The 19,984-nt window shown below is 54.6% G+C and overlaps 1 protein-coding gene across 16 annotated transcripts in view; it reads left to right on the top strand.

Moving 5' to 3' along the window:
* ctnnd1 (catenin delta 1) overlaps positions 1 to 19,984 on the top strand; it is a 36,615-nt gene that overhangs the window by 10,059 nt on the left and 6,572 nt on the right. For 4 of the 16 annotated variants that reach the window (XM_088918507.1, XM_088918508.1, XM_088918504.1 and 1 more), the window contains 13 exons: positions 9,893 to 9,964; positions 10,121 to 10,249; positions 10,398 to 10,723; positions 11,138 to 11,404; positions 11,769 to 12,018; positions 12,816 to 13,038; positions 13,737 to 13,929; positions 14,059 to 14,176; positions 14,311 to 14,470; positions 15,529 to 15,597; positions 15,910 to 16,037; positions 16,452 to 16,602; positions 18,902 to 19,094. In XM_088918507.1, the coding sequence (XP_088774633.1) occupies positions 10,127 to 10,249; positions 10,398 to 10,723; positions 11,138 to 11,404; positions 11,769 to 12,018; positions 12,816 to 13,038; positions 13,737 to 13,929; positions 14,059 to 14,176; positions 14,311 to 14,470; positions 15,529 to 15,597; positions 15,910 to 16,037; positions 16,452 to 16,602; positions 18,902 to 19,094 (2,201 nt within the window). In that variant the 5' untranslated portion in view covers positions 9,893 to 9,964; positions 10,121 to 10,126. Of the gene's footprint in view, positions 1 to 6,911; positions 7,082 to 9,892; positions 9,965 to 10,120; positions 10,250 to 10,397; positions 10,724 to 11,137; positions 11,405 to 11,768; positions 12,019 to 12,815; positions 13,039 to 13,736; positions 13,930 to 14,058; positions 14,177 to 14,310; positions 14,471 to 15,198; positions 15,217 to 15,528; positions 15,598 to 15,909; positions 16,038 to 16,451; positions 16,603 to 18,901; positions 19,095 to 19,984 lie in introns of all 16 variants that reach the window. The other 12 variants (XM_088918498.1, XM_088918499.1, XM_088918501.1 and 9 more) reach the window with 6 other exon arrangements.

The raw sequence follows: 19,984 nt of genomic DNA, 5'->3' as shown, positions 1-19,984 counted from the left end.
TCTTGTGCCCCTGTGGACCAGACTGGCACAGTGGTCAGCTGTCGCTGCAGTCTGGAGTGTGATCTTGTGCCCCTCAGGGCCAGACTGGCAGAGCAGTCAGCTGTCGCTGCAGTCTGGAGTGTGATCTTGTGCCCCTGTGGACCAGACTGGCAGAGCAGTCAGCTGTCCCTGCTGTCTGGAGTGTGATCTTGTGCCCCTCAGGGCCAGACTGGCAGAGCAGTCAGTTGTGGGCACTGCAGTCCAGATTGAGCTCAAGAGGTTCTGAAGGTCATGACAGGAATATTGTGGTTAAATGGATGAGCAGCACCTGTGCAAAGTGCTCTTCAGTCCCCTGAAGCAGCAGCAGCAGCAGCTGTGCGGGGGTGGGGATGGCTGAGGTCTTGAACTCCGACGGCACAGCTGGGAATGAGCCTGCCCTACAGCTCCTACTGCTCCAGTACAGGACCAGTGTTAACGAGCTCGATGCCTTTACTGGCGTCAGTGGTTATTTCAAACATCAGTGCACCTTTTCCGAGTAGCGTGCCGATCTCTCGCAGGTGGCAAGTGTCTCGAGACGCTTGGTCCTGCGGAGGTGCTCTAGCCCCAGACTGGACATACTTCTGAGAGTCGGGTTTTACCCCAGCTTGCTGCTGACACGACTGTGATTCCGTAAAAGGTGAAATGAACCTCCGAGCCTCAGCTGTGTGAACCTGGTTGCTGGCACTTGATGAAAGGAGAGTCCCAGCTCTGGAAGTGGGGAAGCAGGCTGTGGGGCTGGAGGAATGCGTCTTGTTGAGTAGGAGAATACAGCGAGCTTCCTGAGAGCCCTGCCAGTCGAGAAGTCAGGAAAGGGTTTGCCCCAGGCAGAGAGTGTCATGTTACCCGTTTACAGCTGAACGAACAGTTGGGCCTGAAGGCGGCAGAGCGGCTAAATTGTTTCAGCACTTTCTTTCCTGCCGGAACGGTCTCGCGCTGCTCTGGGTCCATGTGCGCGTTCACCTCGAGACACCGGCGGGGCAGTGAGAGTGCGGGCATGGGAGGGCGTGGGGGGTGATGGGAGCTGACGGGACTGGGCTGGGAGAGGGCCTCCGCGCGCCGCTCTGCACCCCGCCCCGCCCCGCCCTGTCGTTCACCGCTCCGGGAGCTGACCCGCCCTTGACAAACTGGTTAGGCCACTGGGACGGGCTGCAAGGCCACCGTAGTGCGACTGTAGGGAGAATTACAGCTGCGGGCTCCACAATTAGAGCAGCAGCTTCAGCCAGGAAAGCTCCAGTCCCCTGTCCTCTGTTACACGTCTCTATTGTGAAGTTTTTTTTTTAGTGTGCTGCATCTGAAGCTTGGTTCCCCTGAGACTGTTACTGTTCCCCCCCGTAAGAGATCTCTGCCTGTCCTTCTTTCCCAGAGAGAATGTACAAGTCTTAACAGCTTCTTCTCTCTGTGGGAAAGTGGTTACTGCCAGTAGATTCTTGCACAATCTTTTCTCTGCCTTTCTCTCTCTCATGCACTCAGTGCAGTGTTAATGTACTGTAGTGTGCAGTCAGTGTGTCTGGACTGTATTAACCCCTCTCTCTCAGTGCAGTGTTAATGTACTGTAGTGTCCAGTCAGTGTGTCTGTACTGTATTAACCCCTCTCTCTCAGTGCAGTGTTAATGTACTGTAGTGTCCAGTCAGTGTGTCTGGACTGTATTAACCCCTCTCTCTCTCAGTGTAGTGTTAATGTAGTGTAGTGTGCAGTCAGTGTGTCTGGACTGTATTAACCCCTCTCTCTCAGTGCAGTGTTAATGTCCTGTAGTGTGCAGTCAGTGTGTCTGGACTGTATTAACCCCTCTCTCTCAGTGCAGTGTTAATGTCCTGTAGCATTGGTTGTATTCTAGGCCTGGGCTCAATAACAGGAGCTTAATATGAGGGTCTTAGTCTCTACATGAATGCCAAATGAGGTTTTTGATTGTTTTACTGGAAGTCTTGCTGTCTCCCCTTACTCCCTTCTCTGCACTCGTGCAGTCGGCAGTGTGTAACTGTGATCACAGCTCTATTTTAGGCTGGTACCCTTACCTTTAATCACAGCTCTAAGGTGTTAATTAGAAAGTAGGCAGGGATGAAGAGGAGTGAGGATTGCTTTTTTTACTTCTCCACTTTGTTTGACTTTTTCCATCACTGTTCTTTTCTTTCCTCTTTCCTTTCTCTTTTCTCAGTAGTCCAATATGGTGACTAGGGATGATGTACAGTGTTCTGGATAAGACAAATTACAGACCCAGGACACTGTCAGTGAGAGTAGGGGTGCTGACCCCAGTGTCCTGACTGCTGGTCATTACAGACCCAGGACACTGTCAGTGAGAGTAGGGGTGCTGACCCCAGTGTCCTGACTGCTGGTCATTACAGACCCAGGACACTGTCAGTGAGAGTAGGGGTGCTGACCCCAGTGTCCTGACTGCTGGTCATTACAGACCCGGGACACTGTCAGTGAGAGTAGGGGTGTTGACCCCAGTGTCCTGACTGCTGGTGCAGCAGTTTTTCTCCTGTCAGCAGTGGGGCTGCTGGTGCTGGGTGGGGCTACCCTTTCCCACCCATGTGTGAACCCCACAGGAATATGCAGTGCTGTACAGGCCCTGTTATCCCTCTGTGCTCTTGGCCCTCCTCCCTTCTCTCTGGCTGAGCCCCTGAGATGTGGCAGTGTTGGTCCTGCCCTGGGGGAGGGGTAGTTCTGACAGTGACTGTGGCTCTGCGGCAGTGAGCTGCCCAGCATGAACCCCTGGTTTTTGGTCTCGCCTGCTTGTGCTTGAAAGGCTTCCCTCGTGTCTGTGCCATCTCCTGGTTCCACACCACCACTCACAGCAGCAGCCTGGTTTTCCTTAGATCGAGCTTCCTGCTCCTGGCTCTGTCTGCTGGTGTCATTCCCAAGCTCTACAGCTCCAGTGCAGATGGCCTCGGTGACCTGCTAGCTTGTTCAGACCTTTATTTGACTCCTTTCTCCAGCCAGTCCTGAGTGTCCCAAACATCCGACTTCAAGGCTCCGGTTCCCAACGCCTCCAGCACGCAGAGCCTGCCGCCTGCGGATCAGTTCACCAGCTCAAGCACCGTCGATCTCGCTCACCAGAGATCTCAGCCCGCAGCGAGATTCGCCACTTCCCGCAGTGTTGTCACATGAGCGGAGCTGGCTGGCATGTGTGTTAAATGCTGTTAAACATCCTACGAGTTAGCCCTGCAGTGTCCTGGCCCGTGACTGGGCACCGGTTTTACTGCCAGTTTCCTCGCGCTGCCTCCTGTCAGTCTAACACTGTTCGGGTGCGTGAGTGCGTGACTTTGGCCTTGGGGTGTGTGTGTGTGTGTGTGTGTGTGTGTGTGTGTGTGTGTGTGTGTGTTTGTGTGTGTGTTTGTGTGTGTGTTTGTGTGTGTGTTTGTGTTTGTGTGTGTGTGGTGTTTCCAGCTGTGCTGTATTTGAAACGTCGGTGTGAAATGAGTCGCATGGCCTTGGTTTAGGGACTGGCGTTCTCTGGCAGTACAGCACCCGCTCGGGCACCTGGGCTGCTGTACTGAAAGGGAGAAGCCGAGCTGCCGAGCTGCCCAGCAGCGGTCCTGGAGCCCTGAATAGTGGAGCTGGTGCCAGCGTTAGTTTGCCCGGGATGCCAGCTCCTCAAACCTCACTGGGGATCTCTGCCCATGACTTAGGTTTTCTCTCTTTTTGCAGTTTGTGTGCTGCCTCTTCTTCCCCCTCCTCCTCCTCTCTCTGTGGTCTTGGTGGTTTGGTGACTGCTGGCCCCCTTCCCTGCAACCCTCTCTCCTCCTGTGGACCGAAGGTCTGTATGGCTTCCTCCTCGGGCCAGCGTGCGCCACTGAGCTTGTCAGTCACGGTTCTCGGACTGGTCCTGGGACAGACCTGGCGAGTCTGGGTGTAGGGCTAGTACTAGCTGATCTCCTGGGTGAGCCTCATCTGAGCTCAGTCTTGGTTTCCACAAATACCCCAGTAAAAGCACATTATTTCCCCCAGATCCACAGCTCAGAACTCTGTCTCTCCTCACTCGGATAGTTAACTTTACTCCCTTATTTCTGGCTCAGCAGCTCTGTCTGGGAGACCAGCTGATGAACAGACAAGTAGGGTGTTGGAGTGCATCTTCATCTAGTAGCAGTAGTAATAATTCCTGACACACAGCGCTTTTTGCTTTCCTGGACACTCCACTCATAGCGCTTTACAGACACTGGGGATCCCCTCCTCCACCCCCAGTGTGCAGCCCCACCTGGATGAAGCTCCCATCCGCGCTCACACACCAGCTCTCGGTGTGGAGGAGAGCAGACTGATGAAGCCAGTCAATCCAAGTCCTGTCGGTTGTATTTCACACCTGAATGAGAGCGGCTGAAACTTGCTCATTTCCACAGGTCTCACCTCAATTGCAGATCGCATTCAGCTGTTAAAGCGCTAAAAGCAAAGTTTAAAAAGCCTCAAATGGCAAGTTTAAATTTTCAAGCGATCAAGACCCCAGTGAGAACAAAGCCCAGCAGAGGTGGGGGTCTCCCCGGAACCAGGACTGAACCCCCCTGCTGGCACTGAACAGAGAATGTGTCTCTTGTCCCTTTTCCTCTGGGGGATTTTGAAATCCCTGGGAAGAGATGAGAAATCCTTCCGAAAGGGAGAGCTGGAGAGCGTGGTCCTTCACAGTCCCCTGCCACATCAAAACGAGCCCTGAGCCTGTGGGCTTCCGCGGGAGCGTCGGCGTCGGTCCCTGCAGGTGCCGCAGGGGGTATCCTGGAGGCCGTGGAGCCTGGTGTTGGGTACGGTACGGATGCGCCGATTGAATATTTTCAGGAGCCCTGTTTGGAAGACGGTGGGGCTCGGTTCCGGTTTTGTAGCTCGGGTGTTGGCGGAGGTGTGGCCGTTCCCCCCAGCAGTTTGAGCTGGCGTCTCCACAGGGCCGGCCTGTCGGTCAGCCTGGCTTTCGGCCCTGCTGTCTCTTTCTGGCGGCGAGCGCTCGTGGCCACGGCACCGCGCTCTGGACGCAGGGGAGCGTTCCTCGTGGGACGGCTCCTGGGGGGGGGCTGGCGATGGCCGTGTCGCTCTTGTAAACGCTGTGCGCCGTCTGTATCCCTTTCCCGGCTTTAAAAGGTCAGGTAGCCCACACGATAGACTAGTCATGCATATCTACGTCCGCTCGCCTGTTAACGTTAGGTTGTGCTGCATACAAAGAGATGTTCGAAATGCTGCACTGTGCCTATGCTGTGCCAAGTCAGTAGCAGCGCTGCAGGCTGACATCAGTCACAATCTTGCTTGGTATGCATTTCTGTTGACCGAGAGGTGCCCACCCACCCACCCACCTCCCTCCCTCCGCACGGGATACTTGTGCACAGGCAGGATCCGGCCCCCTCTCCAGTCTTGGGATTGTAGCCGAGTTACCACGTGCAGCAGGCCTGAGTCACAGCAGTCAGCGGCTCGCCGATCTGCTGATCCGAGACTGCGCGTGGCGTGCCCTGTGCCCCCGGCACTTCACAGAGCGCAACCTTGAGGCATCCGGGCAAGAGCGAGGAACCCGCTTAAAATAGAACTTGCACAGGCTGGCGCCCTGCTGCGTGCGGCGATGAAGTGACACTATTCGGCTGAATAAAGGTGTCCGATCCTGCACCTGGGCTCCTCCCCTGAGACTGGGGTTTGGGACTAAAGGGCTCCTGGTCCTGAGGGGCCCCTGGGCCGCCGCCAGGGATAATTAGTGCCAGTCGCTTTCTTGTGCAGCCGGAGAGCATTGTTTCCCAGTGACTCCAGAACAGAACTTCCTGCCGTCTCTCCCCAGCTTGCCAACGAAGGGTTTTTGCGTGCCGTCAAGAACGCGGGTGAAAGGAGCACGGGAACGCAGTGCCCACAGCCTGCGCTGCGATGAGGTCTTGAAAGTCCAGGCCGGGCCGAGGCTGGGTGGCCTGTAATGTGCAGGAGCGGGCTCTGCCCAGTCTTCACACGACCCCCGCCTGAGAGATCAAGGCTGATGGTCTTGTCGGTGGGGATCTGGAGAGCTCGGTCCTGGGAGTGGTTGAACGGCAGGGGATGGGGATATTTGGTGCGTCTTTCTTGCTTGGCTGCAGTAACCTGTATCCTGGAGCGGTTTCTCCAGCTCGGCAGCCCCTGGACTCGGGGGTCAAGCGGAGGCTCTCCTGCTCCTGTTCCCAGTCCTGTTCGTGCTCCCTCTTCAGTTCCACGCAGCGCAAGTCCAGCTTCTCGGATTTCATTCCTGTGATTTTTTTTTTTAAATGGGCACTGTGGCAGTCGGCGTTGGGTGGAGGTGAGGGGTCGGACAGACCGCAGATGAGAAACGGGAGGCCGCGTGGGGAGTGCGCCCAGCCCGGGGGCAGAAACGGGCTCCGACACCCAGCTTTTAACGAACAGATCCTGCAGAAGCTCCTGTTGGGTTTTTTCGAGACGCGGACACGTTTGGTTTAAGTGCCGTGCTTCGGCATGATCCGCTCTGATGAATGCCCGCTGTTCACCGCTCCGGGAGGGGTCCCGAGTTGTCCCACTCCCTCCCGACTCCAGTCCTGTTTGCCTGTTAGTTCCTGAGCTGCCTGTCGTGGAGATGTGGGGTTCGGGCCCTCGGTCGGCAGTCACCCATCCCGGCCCCCGAGACAGTTTCCCCCGTTCCCTTGTCCTTCCACCTCCCTTTCCTCTCCCCTTCCCCTCAAGACTCTTCTCTCACTGCACAGTCTGCGATTACTGACGGTTCGGGATTTAAACAACTTTCTCTTTTTGCTGGTCTTGGGACTTCTGGGTTTTTTAAAATTTTTAATTGATACCCCTCCCTTAATCTGTCAGTCCTGGGGTTTTAGGGGTTCGGGTGATTTTTCTCCTCTTTGTGCGATTTGGCTTCCTGGGGACTTTGGGTTTAATCAAGTGCCTTTCTCTCCCTCTCCCTCCTCCTCCTCCTCCTCTCCCCTGTCTCTCCCCGCCTCCTCTCTCCCAGTGTGCATGGAGCAGTGTGAGAGTGCCGCCTCTCTCCTGGCCTCGGTGCGGGAGCAGGAGGCCCAGTTTGAGCGGCTGACCCGCGCTCTGGAGGAGGAGAGGAGGAGGGTCAGCCAGCAGCTCACCGCCGTCGCCAACGGCAGCAGCCCCCGACCCCCTCCCACACAGCAGGTACAGCCCGCCCCCCCCCATTTCGTCACCATCATTCCATCCACCTCCATCTCCACCTCCCTCCCTCTGTCTCTCACTCCCCATCATCTCCCATCAGCACCTTTTCCTCAAACCCGGGGCCTCCTGGTGTCCACCTCCAGCACCGCTCCTGCTAGCCCCCTGACCCATCCATCACCTCTTCCTGTCTTCCCGCCTCCTCCTCTCTCCCCCGTCCGGGATGAACCTAGCGGAGCAGGCAGGGGGGCAGCCGATGCTGTAGATCATTTCTGACGCTTTTGCAGCGGGGTGTTAAACTGGAACGGTTCAGGTGAAGTACCCTGCTCGAGGGTACAAACAGAAGCTCGGGACTCAAACCCACAACCTCCCATTAACGAGTCCGGCACCCTGACCACTGCCCCACACTGCTGCCCCCTGTTTGGGCGGTGTGGGGTATCACAGAGGCTCCTTATACGTCTGCTTGAGCGGTGTTTCTTCCTTTTTGAAGAAGAAGCCATGCACATCAATGGTCTGTACTTTCTATTCCTCTAGGGTAAAGAGCAGTTTGCATTGGTAGTATCTCTCGTGTCAAAGCGGGGTCTTTTTCACTCTTGACACTGCTCAGCGGTTTGTTTCCCTGCCTGTAGTGCAGCAGTGAGTGAGAGGTGTGTGGCTGTACTGTTGTGTGACGTGAAGGGCTGTGGGCGTGTGTAGCTGGCCCCAGGCTCTTAATTTTGAGAGGGGAAAGTAACATGAAACACTTCTCCCATCCTTGTGTTGCACAGTCTCTTGTAGTAGTAGTAGTAGTAGTAGGGATATTGTGATAACCCCCCCAGAGTGGAGACTGGAGGTGCTGTGAATGGCACCAGCAGTTACTTAGCTCTGAGATGCAGTGAGAGCAGTCAGAATCGACCCCTGACCTTTCTGCCCGCGAGTCGGAGTTGCCCCTGCGCCGAGGGGCAGGGTAGGGGTAGGGCCCATCTAGCCTGGTCTTTGGTGATGGAGAGGATCTCATTCAGCTACTGCTTGAGAGGAATGAGGGTATCGGTTTCAACAACATGGCTGGGCAGCTTGTTCCACGCTCCCGCCGCCCTTAGTGTAAGGCATTGCCTACTGTTCTTGGTTTTAAATGCTCTCCTCTGTATTTACAACTTCTGTCGGGTGGTTCGTGTTTTCGCTGTTCATTCGAAATGCACATCAAGGTAGTGTAGGTTCAACGTTCTCATGAGAAAGCGTTTTTAACGATTAGCTGGGGTCCGCAGTGAGTCAGTGGGGGAGGGCGTGCCGCGCGGTCTCTCGGCTGGCCGATTGCAGTGTGAGCGCAGGCTCTGTGGACAGGTGCGCGTGTGGCTTCTATTATCTGTTCTGTGGGGGTACAGACAGCAGTCGCTGTGAGTCGTTCTGTGTGCCGCTTGTGAATGGCTTGTTTTTTGGATTCATTCTGCTACTGAGGATCTTCTAACAAGTAACTGGTTTTCGTGCTTTTGGTTAATAGGTGACTATTTAACAGAACGCGAAAGGGAAAGTTACTCTGAAGGCTGCGTGTTGAGAGAATGGTCAGAGTTCAGAGGGCTGATTTGATTACACCGAGACCCAGCACTGCGCACTGCCGTACAGTGTACTACAGTGTACACACTCTGCAGTTTCGTTGCAATCCTGTTGTCCTCCCTCAGTCCAGAACTGTGCTGCACATTGCTTTAGAAGGGGGGTGCCCTGTGTACCCCAGTTTGGTGAGGTGTAAAGGATTGTGATGATAGGAATGGAGAGCGAAGGAGAAGGAAGTGGATGCGGAGCTGCGGACAGAAATGGGATCAGTTCCCTGCCTTCTGTTAGCTCTGTTAACCCCTCTGTCAGCTCGACAGGCCTGCAGGGGGGTCTGGGAAAGATTGGCATTGTGGGAGTGCGGTCAAGAGTGCGAGCTGGAGCCCAGGCGACTGACGTGTGGCCAAGGGCCCTGCCCTAAAGCAGGAGCGTGATGAGTGCTGCCTTGCTCAAGTGAAGCAGGCTTGTGACCGTCTCCACTAGCATGAGCGTCTTTTCTACGTTGACTGTAGAGACTAGATAACGGCACTGTGTGTTGGATCTAAGTGAGCTCAGACTGAGGGTCTCCAGTCCCGGTCTGATTTGTCTTGTGGGTCATCCCATGTGACTTGTTTAAGCAATCAGTTGGCTTGGTTAAGGTCCTAGGGTTCTTGAGGGTCAGTGTTTTTTGTGTTGATTCTTTAAATTGCCTTAGACATCACCTGTTGAACAGTAAGCTGTTCGATATCTTTTTAAAAGTCAGCATTAAATCGCCACTTTCGAATCTGCGCATTCAGGGCTCCCCAGGGACAAGGCTGGTCGGAGATCCGTTGTTAGGTCATTTCATTCTTACTATTCTCTTAAAATCTGGCATGCCGGTTTCTGTGTTGCTCGCCTGGCTCACTTGGTAGTATCTTGGTCCAGTGTTTGTTGGAATACTTGGATCAGCAAAACTGTTTCGTCGGTAAGCTCTGTGGAATGCATTTGAGACTGTAAACGGTTGAATCAATAGACAGTCTGCTGATGCTGCCACCTACTGGGCACACTGAAGTAGTACAGTGGATTGCAGGGTTCATGGTGTCTGATCATCCTCCAGTCCTGGTCCTGGAGGGGGTTCTGTGTCTACAGCAGGACATTTGGGGTCTTTCTAAACTCCCATGAATGTCCCATGATTCGAGCTGCATTTGAAGGCTGCAGACACACAGGTCCAGGACTGGACTTCCCTGTCCTTGCATCAGGAGACGTGTCCTTGCTCCGGTGGTGCCTCTGTGTTCTGCTCTTGACTTCCTGTCCCTCTCTCTTTCCTCGGTGCAGAACGGCTGTGTGCCTGGCGATGCGGACATAGACAGACTGAAACTGAGCGAGGGATACGTTAACGGCACGCAGGTGACTGGCTCTTTTACAGACATGTTGGCCTGACGCGTTTCTCTGGTTTCTGTAGGGTGCATATCTCGACTGTCTTCTGTGTCTCTCTCCTTCTCTGGCGCGTATGACGCCTGCCTCTGGTTGCCCCGTCTCACTGACGGCATGCTGTCGTTACAGTACAGGATGCTGGACCCTGGTCACATCGTCGAGGAGACGGTTACAGTAGAGGAGGATCCAGAGCAGCCTGCCTCTGTGGTCTCCGTGGAAACCAGTGAGGATGGGACAACACGACGCACTGAGACCACGGTACTGGCCCAGCTGTGACCCCCTTCTCTCTCGGCTTCGACTGCTTTGATAAGTCGAACCGTTTCCAATTGCAATACCCTCATGGTTATGTACTGTAGTGCCCAGTCAGTGTCTGTACTGTATTAACTCCCCTCTTTCTCTCTCTCAGGTAAAGAAGGTTGTGAAGACTGTCACTACTCGGACAGTGATCCCCTCAATCTCAGACAACCTGTCCCTGGATGGTTCTGTACAGGGAGGGATGGTTGGAGGAGTAAACAACTACTCCACTCTTGACCGTGTCTACAGACAGGGTGGGCCACAGGGTGTGGTTCCCCAGCATGGCGAAATGTATACTGGCACTGCCACAGTCCCCCGAAACTACCACTACGCCACTATTGGAGGAGGGGGGTATGAGGATTCTGGGTATCGGACAGGACCCCCATCAGACACCTATGCCAGTCTGAGCCGAGGGACCCGCATGGAAGACCGATACAGGTAAGGATGGAGTGGGGTTCATTAGTACAGACACACTGACTGGACACTACAGGACATTAACACTGCACTGAGAGAGAGGGGTTAATACAGTCCAGACACACTGACTGGACACTACAGGACATTAACACTGCACTGAGAGAGAGGGGTTAATACAGTCCAGACACACTGACTGGACACTCCAGTGCATTAACACTGCACTGAGAGAGAGGGGTTAATACAGTCCAGACACACTGACTGGACACTCCAGTGCATTAACACTGCACTGAGAGAGAGGGGTTAATACAGTCCAGACACACTGACTGGACACTACAGGACATTAACACTGCACTGAGAGAGAGCGGTTAATACAGTCCAGACACACTGACTGGACATGAAAAACTGTACTGATCTTCTCTGTTTGCTGCTGTTTCTCAGACCGGTGGATGGCTACAGGACTCTGGACAGTGGCTATCGCGCCCCTAGCCGGCAGGCCGACCCGTATGGCGCTCAGCCCCAGGTGCGGATGGGCAGTGCCCTGGAGCTGTCGGCGCCCCAGCGCTTCGTGCCTGAGCCGTACGGGCTGGAAGATGACCAGCGCAGTATCGGCTACGATGATGTGGACTACGGAATGGGCCCCCCGAACTACGGAACTGTGCCCCGTGCCGGAGTGGGAATGGGACTGGACCCACGGCGAAGACTCAGGTACCGTTGTCCAGCCTCTCTCTCTGACCCGCTCTGTTCCCGTCTCCCTTCTGGGCTCTCTGGGGATCTGAATGACTCATTGGGGAATTTAATATTTTTACAGCTCAGTCACCAATTGCTAGCAAGTTCTGCAGATATTTTCAAACTGTGTACAGATCCAAGTAAAAACTGTGTAGCTCTGAACTCATGTGGCACTTTTCAAAGCAATATGTTTTTCAACATTAATTTCTCTGAGATTTCATACTTTGCAATTTCCTCCAGACCTGCACAGTTGGGATCTGTGAGCCCATGCTTACCCCTTGCTCTCGCACTCCTCTCCCGGTATGTCACACAAACTCTCAAACTCATGCCTGTATCCCTTCAGGAGCTATGAGGACACCTTGGATGGTGACATGGGGGGTACAGGGGGTGACACCTATTTCTGGGGCGCCCCCTTGGCGCAGGCAGAGCGGGGCAGCATGGCCAGCTTGGACAGCACCTTGAGGAAGGGGCCACCCCCCACCTGGAGACAGCCCGAGCTGCCGGAAGTTATCGCCATGCTCAACTACCGCCTGGATCCGGTCAAGTCGAATGCTGCAGCCTTCCTGCAGCACCTCACCTACAAGAACGACAAGGTGAGAATAGCTCAGGTCACTGGGGGGGGCGCAGGGACAGGTCTGTACAGAGCCTTACCTGCAGCAATGACCAGGTGAGAACAGCCAAGGTCACTGGGGGGCGCAGGGACAGGTCTGTACAGAGCCTTACCTGCAGCAGTGGACAGGTGAGAACAGCCAAGGTCACTGGGGGACACAGGGACAGGTGTGTACAGAGCCTTACCTGCAGCAGTGACCAGGTTAGAACAGCCAAGGCCACTGAGAGAGACATGGACAGGTCTGTACAGAGCCTTACCTGCAGCAGTGACCAGGTGAGAACAGCCAAGGCCACTGGGGGACACAGGGACGGGTCTGTACAGAGCCTTACCTGCAGCAGTGACCAGGTTAGAACAGCCAAGGCCACTGAGAGAGACAGGGGCAGGTCCATAAAGAGCCTTACCTGCAGCAGTGACCAGGTGAGAGCAGCCAAGGTCAAGAAGACACAGGGACAGGTGTGTACACAGCCTCACCTGCAAGAATGCGAGCTGAGAACAGCCAAGGTCACTGACGGACACGGGGACAGGTCCGTACAGAGTGAGTAATGGACCGATGACAATAGCATTGTGCTGGCACACGGAAGGGGAGAAGGTGCTGCTTGGACAGACACGCCTCCTGAATTCAATGTGCTGGAGTGGCTGTCCAGTGTGAGGGACTGTATGATGCTTGGACACATCACGGTGTCCGTCCCAGCCTTTTCCTTAGCTGGGCACAGTGGTGGGGGGGGAATATAGCGCATCGCCGCGGCTGACGCATCCTCTTGTCGTCCTCTCCCCCTGCAGGTGAAATCGGAGGTGCGGCGGCTGAAGGGGATCCCGGCTCTGGTCAGCCTCCTGGACCACCCCAAGAAGGAGGTGCACCAGGCCGCCTGCGGGGCGCTGAAGAACATCTCCTTCGGCCGGGACGGGGAGAACAAGATCGCGGTCAAGAACTGCGACGGGGTTCCTGCCCTCATCCGGCTCCTGAGGAAGACGCATGACCAGGACCTCACTGACACCATCACCGGTAACTGTCGCGACAGTGGGCCAGGGGTGTCTGAAACCATGTGCTGTACTCCAGCGCGGTTTCTCGGTCCCTCGTGCACACTCGGCCTGGTGATCGTCTTGGCCGCCGCACCAGGCCGTTTCAGGGGTGGCAGTAGCTCAAAGGTGGAGCCCCAGGCTGATCGGGGTGCTGTGAACTCTCCTAAGTGTTGTTGCTTTATGTTGCTTTATTAGCCCTATACAATTTCTTGCATTAAGAATTCGTCTTTTCGCATACCCCAGCTTGCTCTCCATGAGACACAGACACACAGACAGGGAGAGAAGCTTGGGGTCAGAGCGCAGGGTCAGCTATTGTACAGCGCCCCTGGAGCAGTTGGGGTTAAGGGCCTTGCTTAGGGGCCCAACGGAGTAGGATTCCTCTGCTGGCTGCAGGATTTGAACCGACAACCTTCCAGTCACAGGCACAGATCCTTAGCCACAGAGCCACCGCTCCGAGCCTGTTGGCACCGATTCTTATTGAGCTGTGCAGGTAGAAAACGGAGGGTGCACTCTTGGGTCCCCGATATGCTCCCTGTTTTCATCAGTGTGGCTGTAAGGGCAAGCGCTGTTCCACTTCGTAGCTGCAGTGAGCCTGGGACACAGCCCCCACCTACAGGTGTGCCCAGCGGGCTGCTCGGAGGACAGCAGCCCCCTGAGCTCCCGGCGCTCTTTCCTGTCCAGGCACTCTGTGGAACCTGTCCTCCCACGACTCGGTGAAGATGGAGATCGTGGACCACGCGCTGCATGCCCTGTCGGACGAGGTGATGGTGCCGCACTCCGGCTGGGAGCGGGAGCGGGAGAGGGAGGAGGAAAGCTGCAAGCCGCGCCACCTGGAGTGGGAGAGCGCGCTCACCAACACCGCCGGCTGCCTGAGGTACGACGGAGAGGCCAGAGAAGGAGAGGTAGTGGGATGGGGGTAGTTGCTGTAGGCAGTTTTCCGAAGCGCCTGCGTGTGAATCATGCGGTCGAGAGTCATGGTCCTCTCCTCCTCTCCCGATCTCAGGAACGTGAGCTCTGAGCGCAGCGAGGCCCGGCGGAAGCTCCGAGAGTGCACTGGGCTGGTGGACTCGCTGATGTACATCGTCCAGTCGCAGATCGACCGCAAGGAGGTGGACAACAAGGTAGGGCGGACTGCAGCCACGCTCGGCGGCCGCTCCTCCGCTCCCGGAGCCTGCCGCCCTCCTCCTCCTCCTCTCGTGTGAGGAAGGCAGGGCTGTGCTGACGCGGTCCCCCCCTCCCCCTCTCGCTCCCGCAGCTCATCGAGAACTGCGTGTGCCTGCTGAGGAACCTGTCCTACCATGTGCACCGGGAGGTGCCAGGCTCCGAGCGCTTCCAGGAGAACAGCACCCCGGGCCAGAGCCCAGCCTCCGGCTCCGCCCCCAAGGGCAGCTGCTTCGGGTCCCGGAAGGGCAAAGGTACTAGGGGTGGGACCGCCCTGATCTCCTGTGTTCCTCTGGACTGCACCCCTGTGTCCGTCACACAGTGTCGGATCATAGTGATGCTGTCCATATCCCAGTTCCCTCTGTGTGAAATTTGTCACCTGCATCCTGTACTCCTTAAACATCTCATACTCTGAGACCAGTCTCTGTAAGGTTTAGTTAAAAAAATTCAAGCGCATTCTTGCCTGGAGTTAATCCAGCCTTATGGTAGCAAGTGAATCCATTCATAATAAACTGGGCCAGGGAGCAGCGAATTGGAAGATAACGGGATTAAAGGAGGAGTTACGGCACAGGATAGACGGGAGAGAGCGGGTGATAAACTGTAACAGGATAGGCGATGCAGCGAGAGGCGGTAACAGAGCGGGTGATCCAGATGGTTACAGTACAGGACAGGAGATGCAGTGAGAGCAGATAACGGGAATAGAGCAGGTGATACAGAAGGGTACTGGGTTTGTCAAGTGCGATTGCATCCGCTGTGAGTGTGGCCTGACTGCAGCTGTGCTGTCTGTAATGGTGTTCTCCCTGGAGTGGGTCGGTGTCGTGTCTTGTCCTGTGTGATGTCTCTGCTCTAGCTGCTCGGGTATGGCTTGTAAGGGGAGCTTTGGTGGCTGTAAACTGCTGTTTCTCACGCTGAAATCTCTTTCCCTCCACCCCTGTCCACCCTCCCCTTCTCTCTCTCTCTGTCTCCTGCTCCTGTTCAAAAGACGAGTGGTTTTCCAAAGGTAAGAGCCTCTTATAAACTCTGCTTGGCTGCCTTCCAGGCCTTAACGCTTAAACGATAATTAACATGAATACTAACACTGGTGCTGGACTGGACCTAGCCGGGCCTGCCTGACGCATTTGAGCTCGACCAGGTGAATTGTTTTCCCCGACCCTGAAGCTGTCCTTTGCCAGGCGGACTGCACTGGCCTCGTGGGCCCAGTTTGTTCACGTTTAATTGGAGCTCTTCCGACCGGGGCACTGCAGGACTTCTGGTTTCTGTTAGCATCTGGCCGCCGTGCGTGTTTTTCTGACGCGTTGTCTGTTGTGTCCAGGAAAGAAAGACGTGGACGACCCCACGGCCGACGTTGTCGATATTCCAAAGAGGACCGTTCCTGCCAAAGGTGAGTGGGCTCTGCTGAGCCGGAGGCCATGCAGGAGCCTGGTTGGCCTAAAGGAAAAGCTGCAGGTGTGACAACGTTAAAGCTTTTTAAAATTGTAAAGTCATAAACTACCACACACCTCAGCCCTGCTGGGAGAGTGGTTCTGGTGTGTTCTGCTCACCACTGCCAGCAGGTGTCCGTGTTGAGGTCCTGGAACGTGACAGGCCTCACACGGATAACCCTATAACTGGGCTGCACGGGGAGCGTGGTTATAGTGGAGTCTTTCTCGCTGTGGGCGTGCTCTTGTAACCCCTTCCGTGCTCTCGCTGCCAGGGTACGAGCTGCTGTACCAGCCAGAGGTGGTGCGAGTCTACACCTCCCTGCTGAAGGAGAGCAAGAACCCCTCGGTCCTGGAGGCAGCAGCTGGAGCCATCCAGAACCTGTGTGCGGGCCGCTGGACTGTGAGTGGATCTGGTGTCTGGACTGTATTAACCCCTCTCTCTCAGTGCAGTGTTAATGTCCTGTAGTGTCCAGTCAGTGTGTCTGGACTGTATTAACCCCTCTCTCTCAGTGCAGTGTTAATGTCCTGTAGTGTCCAGTCAGGGTGTCTGGACTGTATTAACCCCTCTCTCTCAGTGCAGTGTTAATGTCCTGTAGTGTCCAGTCAGTGTGTCTGGACTGTATTAACCCCTCTCTCTCAGTGCAGTGTTAATGTCCTGGAGTGTCCAGTCAGTGTGTCTGGACTGTATTAACCCCTCTCTCTCAGTGCAGTGTTAATGTCCTGGAGTGTCCAGTCAGTGTGTCTGGACTGTATTAACCCCTCTCTCTCGGTGCAGTGTTAATGTACTGTATTAACCTCTCTTTTTCTTCCACAGTATGGGCGGTATATCCGGTCCATGGTGCGCCAGGAGAAGGGTCTATCTTTGATTGCAGAGCTTCTTTCTCACAACAATGACCGTGTAGTCAGAGCGATGTCTGGGGCCATGAGGAACTTGTCCATCGATACCCGCAACCGCGAACTCATCGGTAAATCTACCGGCAATCCTAGACCGTCAGTGGCATCCCCATGCTTTGGCTTACTGAACACTTTGCTCAGAATTCGCTTGAAGTTGGACAGTTTTGTCGACACGTGGAGGCTAGTTAGAACCAGATTTGTAGCTGCTGAGGAAAGTTATGCAAGTGATTTTTTTGTGTGGTTTACAGGAATGTAGTTTTCCGAGCAGGATTTCTGTACTTTGGACAGTGCAACCGTTGCTCATTGGAGTTCCCCTGGATCCCAGATAGTTGCATAGTTCTGGAGAAAACGGATCCCTTGGGTCTGTGACTCTGGGGTCTTCATACATGCAGTTCAGTCCCACACCTGCTAGATTTCTGGTGCCCACTGGTGTCTTTTTCTCTCAAAGTGCCACCTTGGCAGTCTAGAGGGTTAACCTGTCTATCTCTCTCTCCCAGTGTGTACCCAGCAGTGTCTGCTCTCTGGATTAGGGGGTTAACCTGTCTCTCTCTCCCAGTGTGTACCCAGCAGTGTCTGCTCTCTGGATTAGGGGGTTAACCTGTCTCTCTCTCCCAGTGTGTACCCAGCAGTGTCTGCTCTCTGGATTAGGGGGTTAACCTGTCTCTCTCTCCCAGTGTGTACCCAGCAGTGTCTGCTCTCTGGATTAGAGGGTTAACCTGTCTCAATTTCAATTCAATTCAAGGTGCTTTATTAGCATGACCGGTGGGTACAGTCAGTGTTGTCAAAGCAAATAAAATAAAATTAACATGAAACAAAAAAATTAAATAAAATCTTCAGACATTTACAACAAAGACACATCATAAAATATTTACATGTACTGTAAACATATTGAGCATTATTGGGAGACAGACTTGCTGTTCCTCAGGCTGTGACAGGGGATCACATACTGGGCTGCCAGTTCAACTGAGTTCCCTCCTCCTTCTCCCAGTAGGATTGGGACCCGTTGTGATTCTGGCAGGTTTGGGAACTCGGGGATTAGATTTCTGAATTTAGGGAAGAATGATTCTCTAATCCCAGAGTATCTGTCACAGTGCAGTGGGAAGTGCACTTCTGTCTCTATTTCTCCCCGCTGGCAGTGGGAGCACAGCCTGTCCTCTCTGGACAGCCAGGTCTGCCTGTGTCGCCCAGTTTCTATGGCCAGGCTGTGGTCACTGAGCCTGTATTTCGTCAGGGTCTGTTTCCTTTTGCTGTTTCTTATCTTGGTCAAATATTCGGCTAGTCTGTTTAGGGTTCTGTAGCATTCCAGTTTGTGTGTGTCCCAGTGTGTGAGATATTGCTGTTTGATCTGTGATGTGGTTGAGTCTGAGTTTTGATGCTCTAGCAGTGCTGTCCTGAGGCTGGCTGGTGTTGGCATGGCTTGGGTCATTGAGCCTCAGGACCAGCTGGCTCAGGGGGCTATGTTTTGGGCTAAGCTCTTGGCTCAGCAGGGCTTTGTGGTGGTAGGAATTTTAGTTGCTGTTTTTTAGGTGTAGCCAATACTTTAATACTCTTTTTTGTATGTTTATCAATAGTGGGTACTGGCCTAATTCGGCACTGCACCCGTTGTTAGGCGTTTCTGTGGGGTGTTTGTCCCACTGAGTGTAATCCTGGTCTGTGAGGGGACCCCACACTTCACTGCCGTATATGGCAATGGGTTGGATTACACTTTCAAATATTTTGAGCCAGATTCTTGTTGGTGGGTTTATGTTGAAGAGCCTTCTTATTGCGTAGAAAGCAACCTCCCTCAGTTCCTTCACTGCCAGGTCAAAACTCCCAGATGAGCTGAAGGTGAGACCGAGATGTGTAGCTGGGTGTGTGCTCCAATGTGTTGTTGAGTGTGAATTTGTACCTATTTCCTTGAGGTCTGGCTTTCTTCTGGAAAACCATAACTCTGGTCTTGTCCAGATTGACTGTCAGGGCCCAGGTCTGACAGTACTGCTCCAGCAGTGCCCAGGTCTGACAGTACTGCTCCAGCAGTGCCCAGGTCTGACAGTACTGCTCCAGCAGTGCCCAGGTCTGACAGTACTGCTCCAGCAGTGCCCAGGTCTGACAGTACTGCTCCAGCAGTGCCAGGTTCTGTGGGCGACAGCAGGACCAGGTCATCTGCATAGCGCAGGAACTTGATTTCTGTGTCGTGTAGTGTGAGACCAGGAGCTGCAGACTGCTCCAACATTCCTTCTAATTCATTGATATAGATATTGAACAGTGTTGGGCTCGGGCTGCAGCCCTGTCTCACCCCACAGCCTTGGTCCTCTCTCTCTCCCAGTGTGTACTCAGCAACCAGTGTTCTCTCTGGATTAGAGGGTTAACCCCCCCCCTCTCTCTTTTCAGGGAGGCACGCTGTTCCCAACCTCGTTTCTAACCTCCCGGGCGGCCAGCAGCAGCCGGCCAAGGCTCTCTCCGAGGAGACCATCGTGTCCATCCTCAGCACGCTCAACGAGGTGCTAGTCAGGAACCTGGAGGGCGCCAAGACGCTGCGACAGGCCGGTGGCATCGAGAAGCTGGTGCTGATCAACAAGGACGGGTGAGGGGGTGGGGCAGGGCGACCTGGGGCGAGGGGGGTGGGTGAGCTCAGGATGAGGTGTTGGTAATGTTGTGGGGCTCACTGGGGTGAGGTTCAGCAGGACGGGATCAGAACTGTGGGTTCAACACAGTGGTTTGGCAGCTTGTTCCACACTCCCACCACCGCTTGTGTAAAGTGCCTCCTATTGTCAGGTTTAAATGCTCTTCTGCGTGGCTTCCAGTTGTATCCTCTGGTTCCAGTTTCACTTTTGATTCTGAAGAAGTCTGTGGGCTAGACTTTGAGACAGAGAAATCATGGAGGGGACAGGATACAAGAATCCAAGCCTCAAAGCTTTATAATTAGTGATTCCTTATAAGTGTATAATGTTTTTCTGGACAACTCCACTCAGCGCTTTACAGACACTGAACATCCCCTCCACCACCCCCAGTGTGCAGGCCCACCTGGATGATGCGACGGCAGCCATAGTGCGCCAGAACACTCACCACACACCAGCTCTCAGTGTGGAGGAGAGCAGAGTGATGAGACCAGTTCAGAGATGGGGATTATTAGGAGGCCATGATGGGTGAAGGCCTGGGGGATATTTGGCCAGGACACCAGGGTCACACCCCTACTCTTTGAGAAACACCCCGAGATTTTTACTGACCCCAGGGAGTCAGGACTACGGTTTTACTTCTTATCCGAATGACGGTGCCTTACAGTGTAGTGACCCCGTCACTATAATGGGGCATTAGGGCTCACACAGACCGCAGGGTGAGTGGCCCCTCTAACACCTCTTCCAGCAACAGCCTTAGCTTTCCCAGGAGTCTCCCCTCCAGGTACTGACCAGGCTCCCTCCTGCTGAGCTCCAGGGGGCTGCCAGCTGGGAGCTGCAGGGTGATAGAGCTGCTGGC

The sequence above is a fragment of the Atractosteus spatula genome, chromosome 6 (genome assembly GCF_055471065.1).
Source record: "Atractosteus spatula isolate fAtrSpa1 chromosome 6, fAtrSpa1.hap1, whole genome shotgun sequence".
Lineage (NCBI taxonomy): Eukaryota > Metazoa > Chordata > Actinopteri > Semionotiformes > Lepisosteidae > Atractosteus > Atractosteus spatula.
This window is presented reverse-complemented; position numbering and strand designations above follow the sequence as displayed.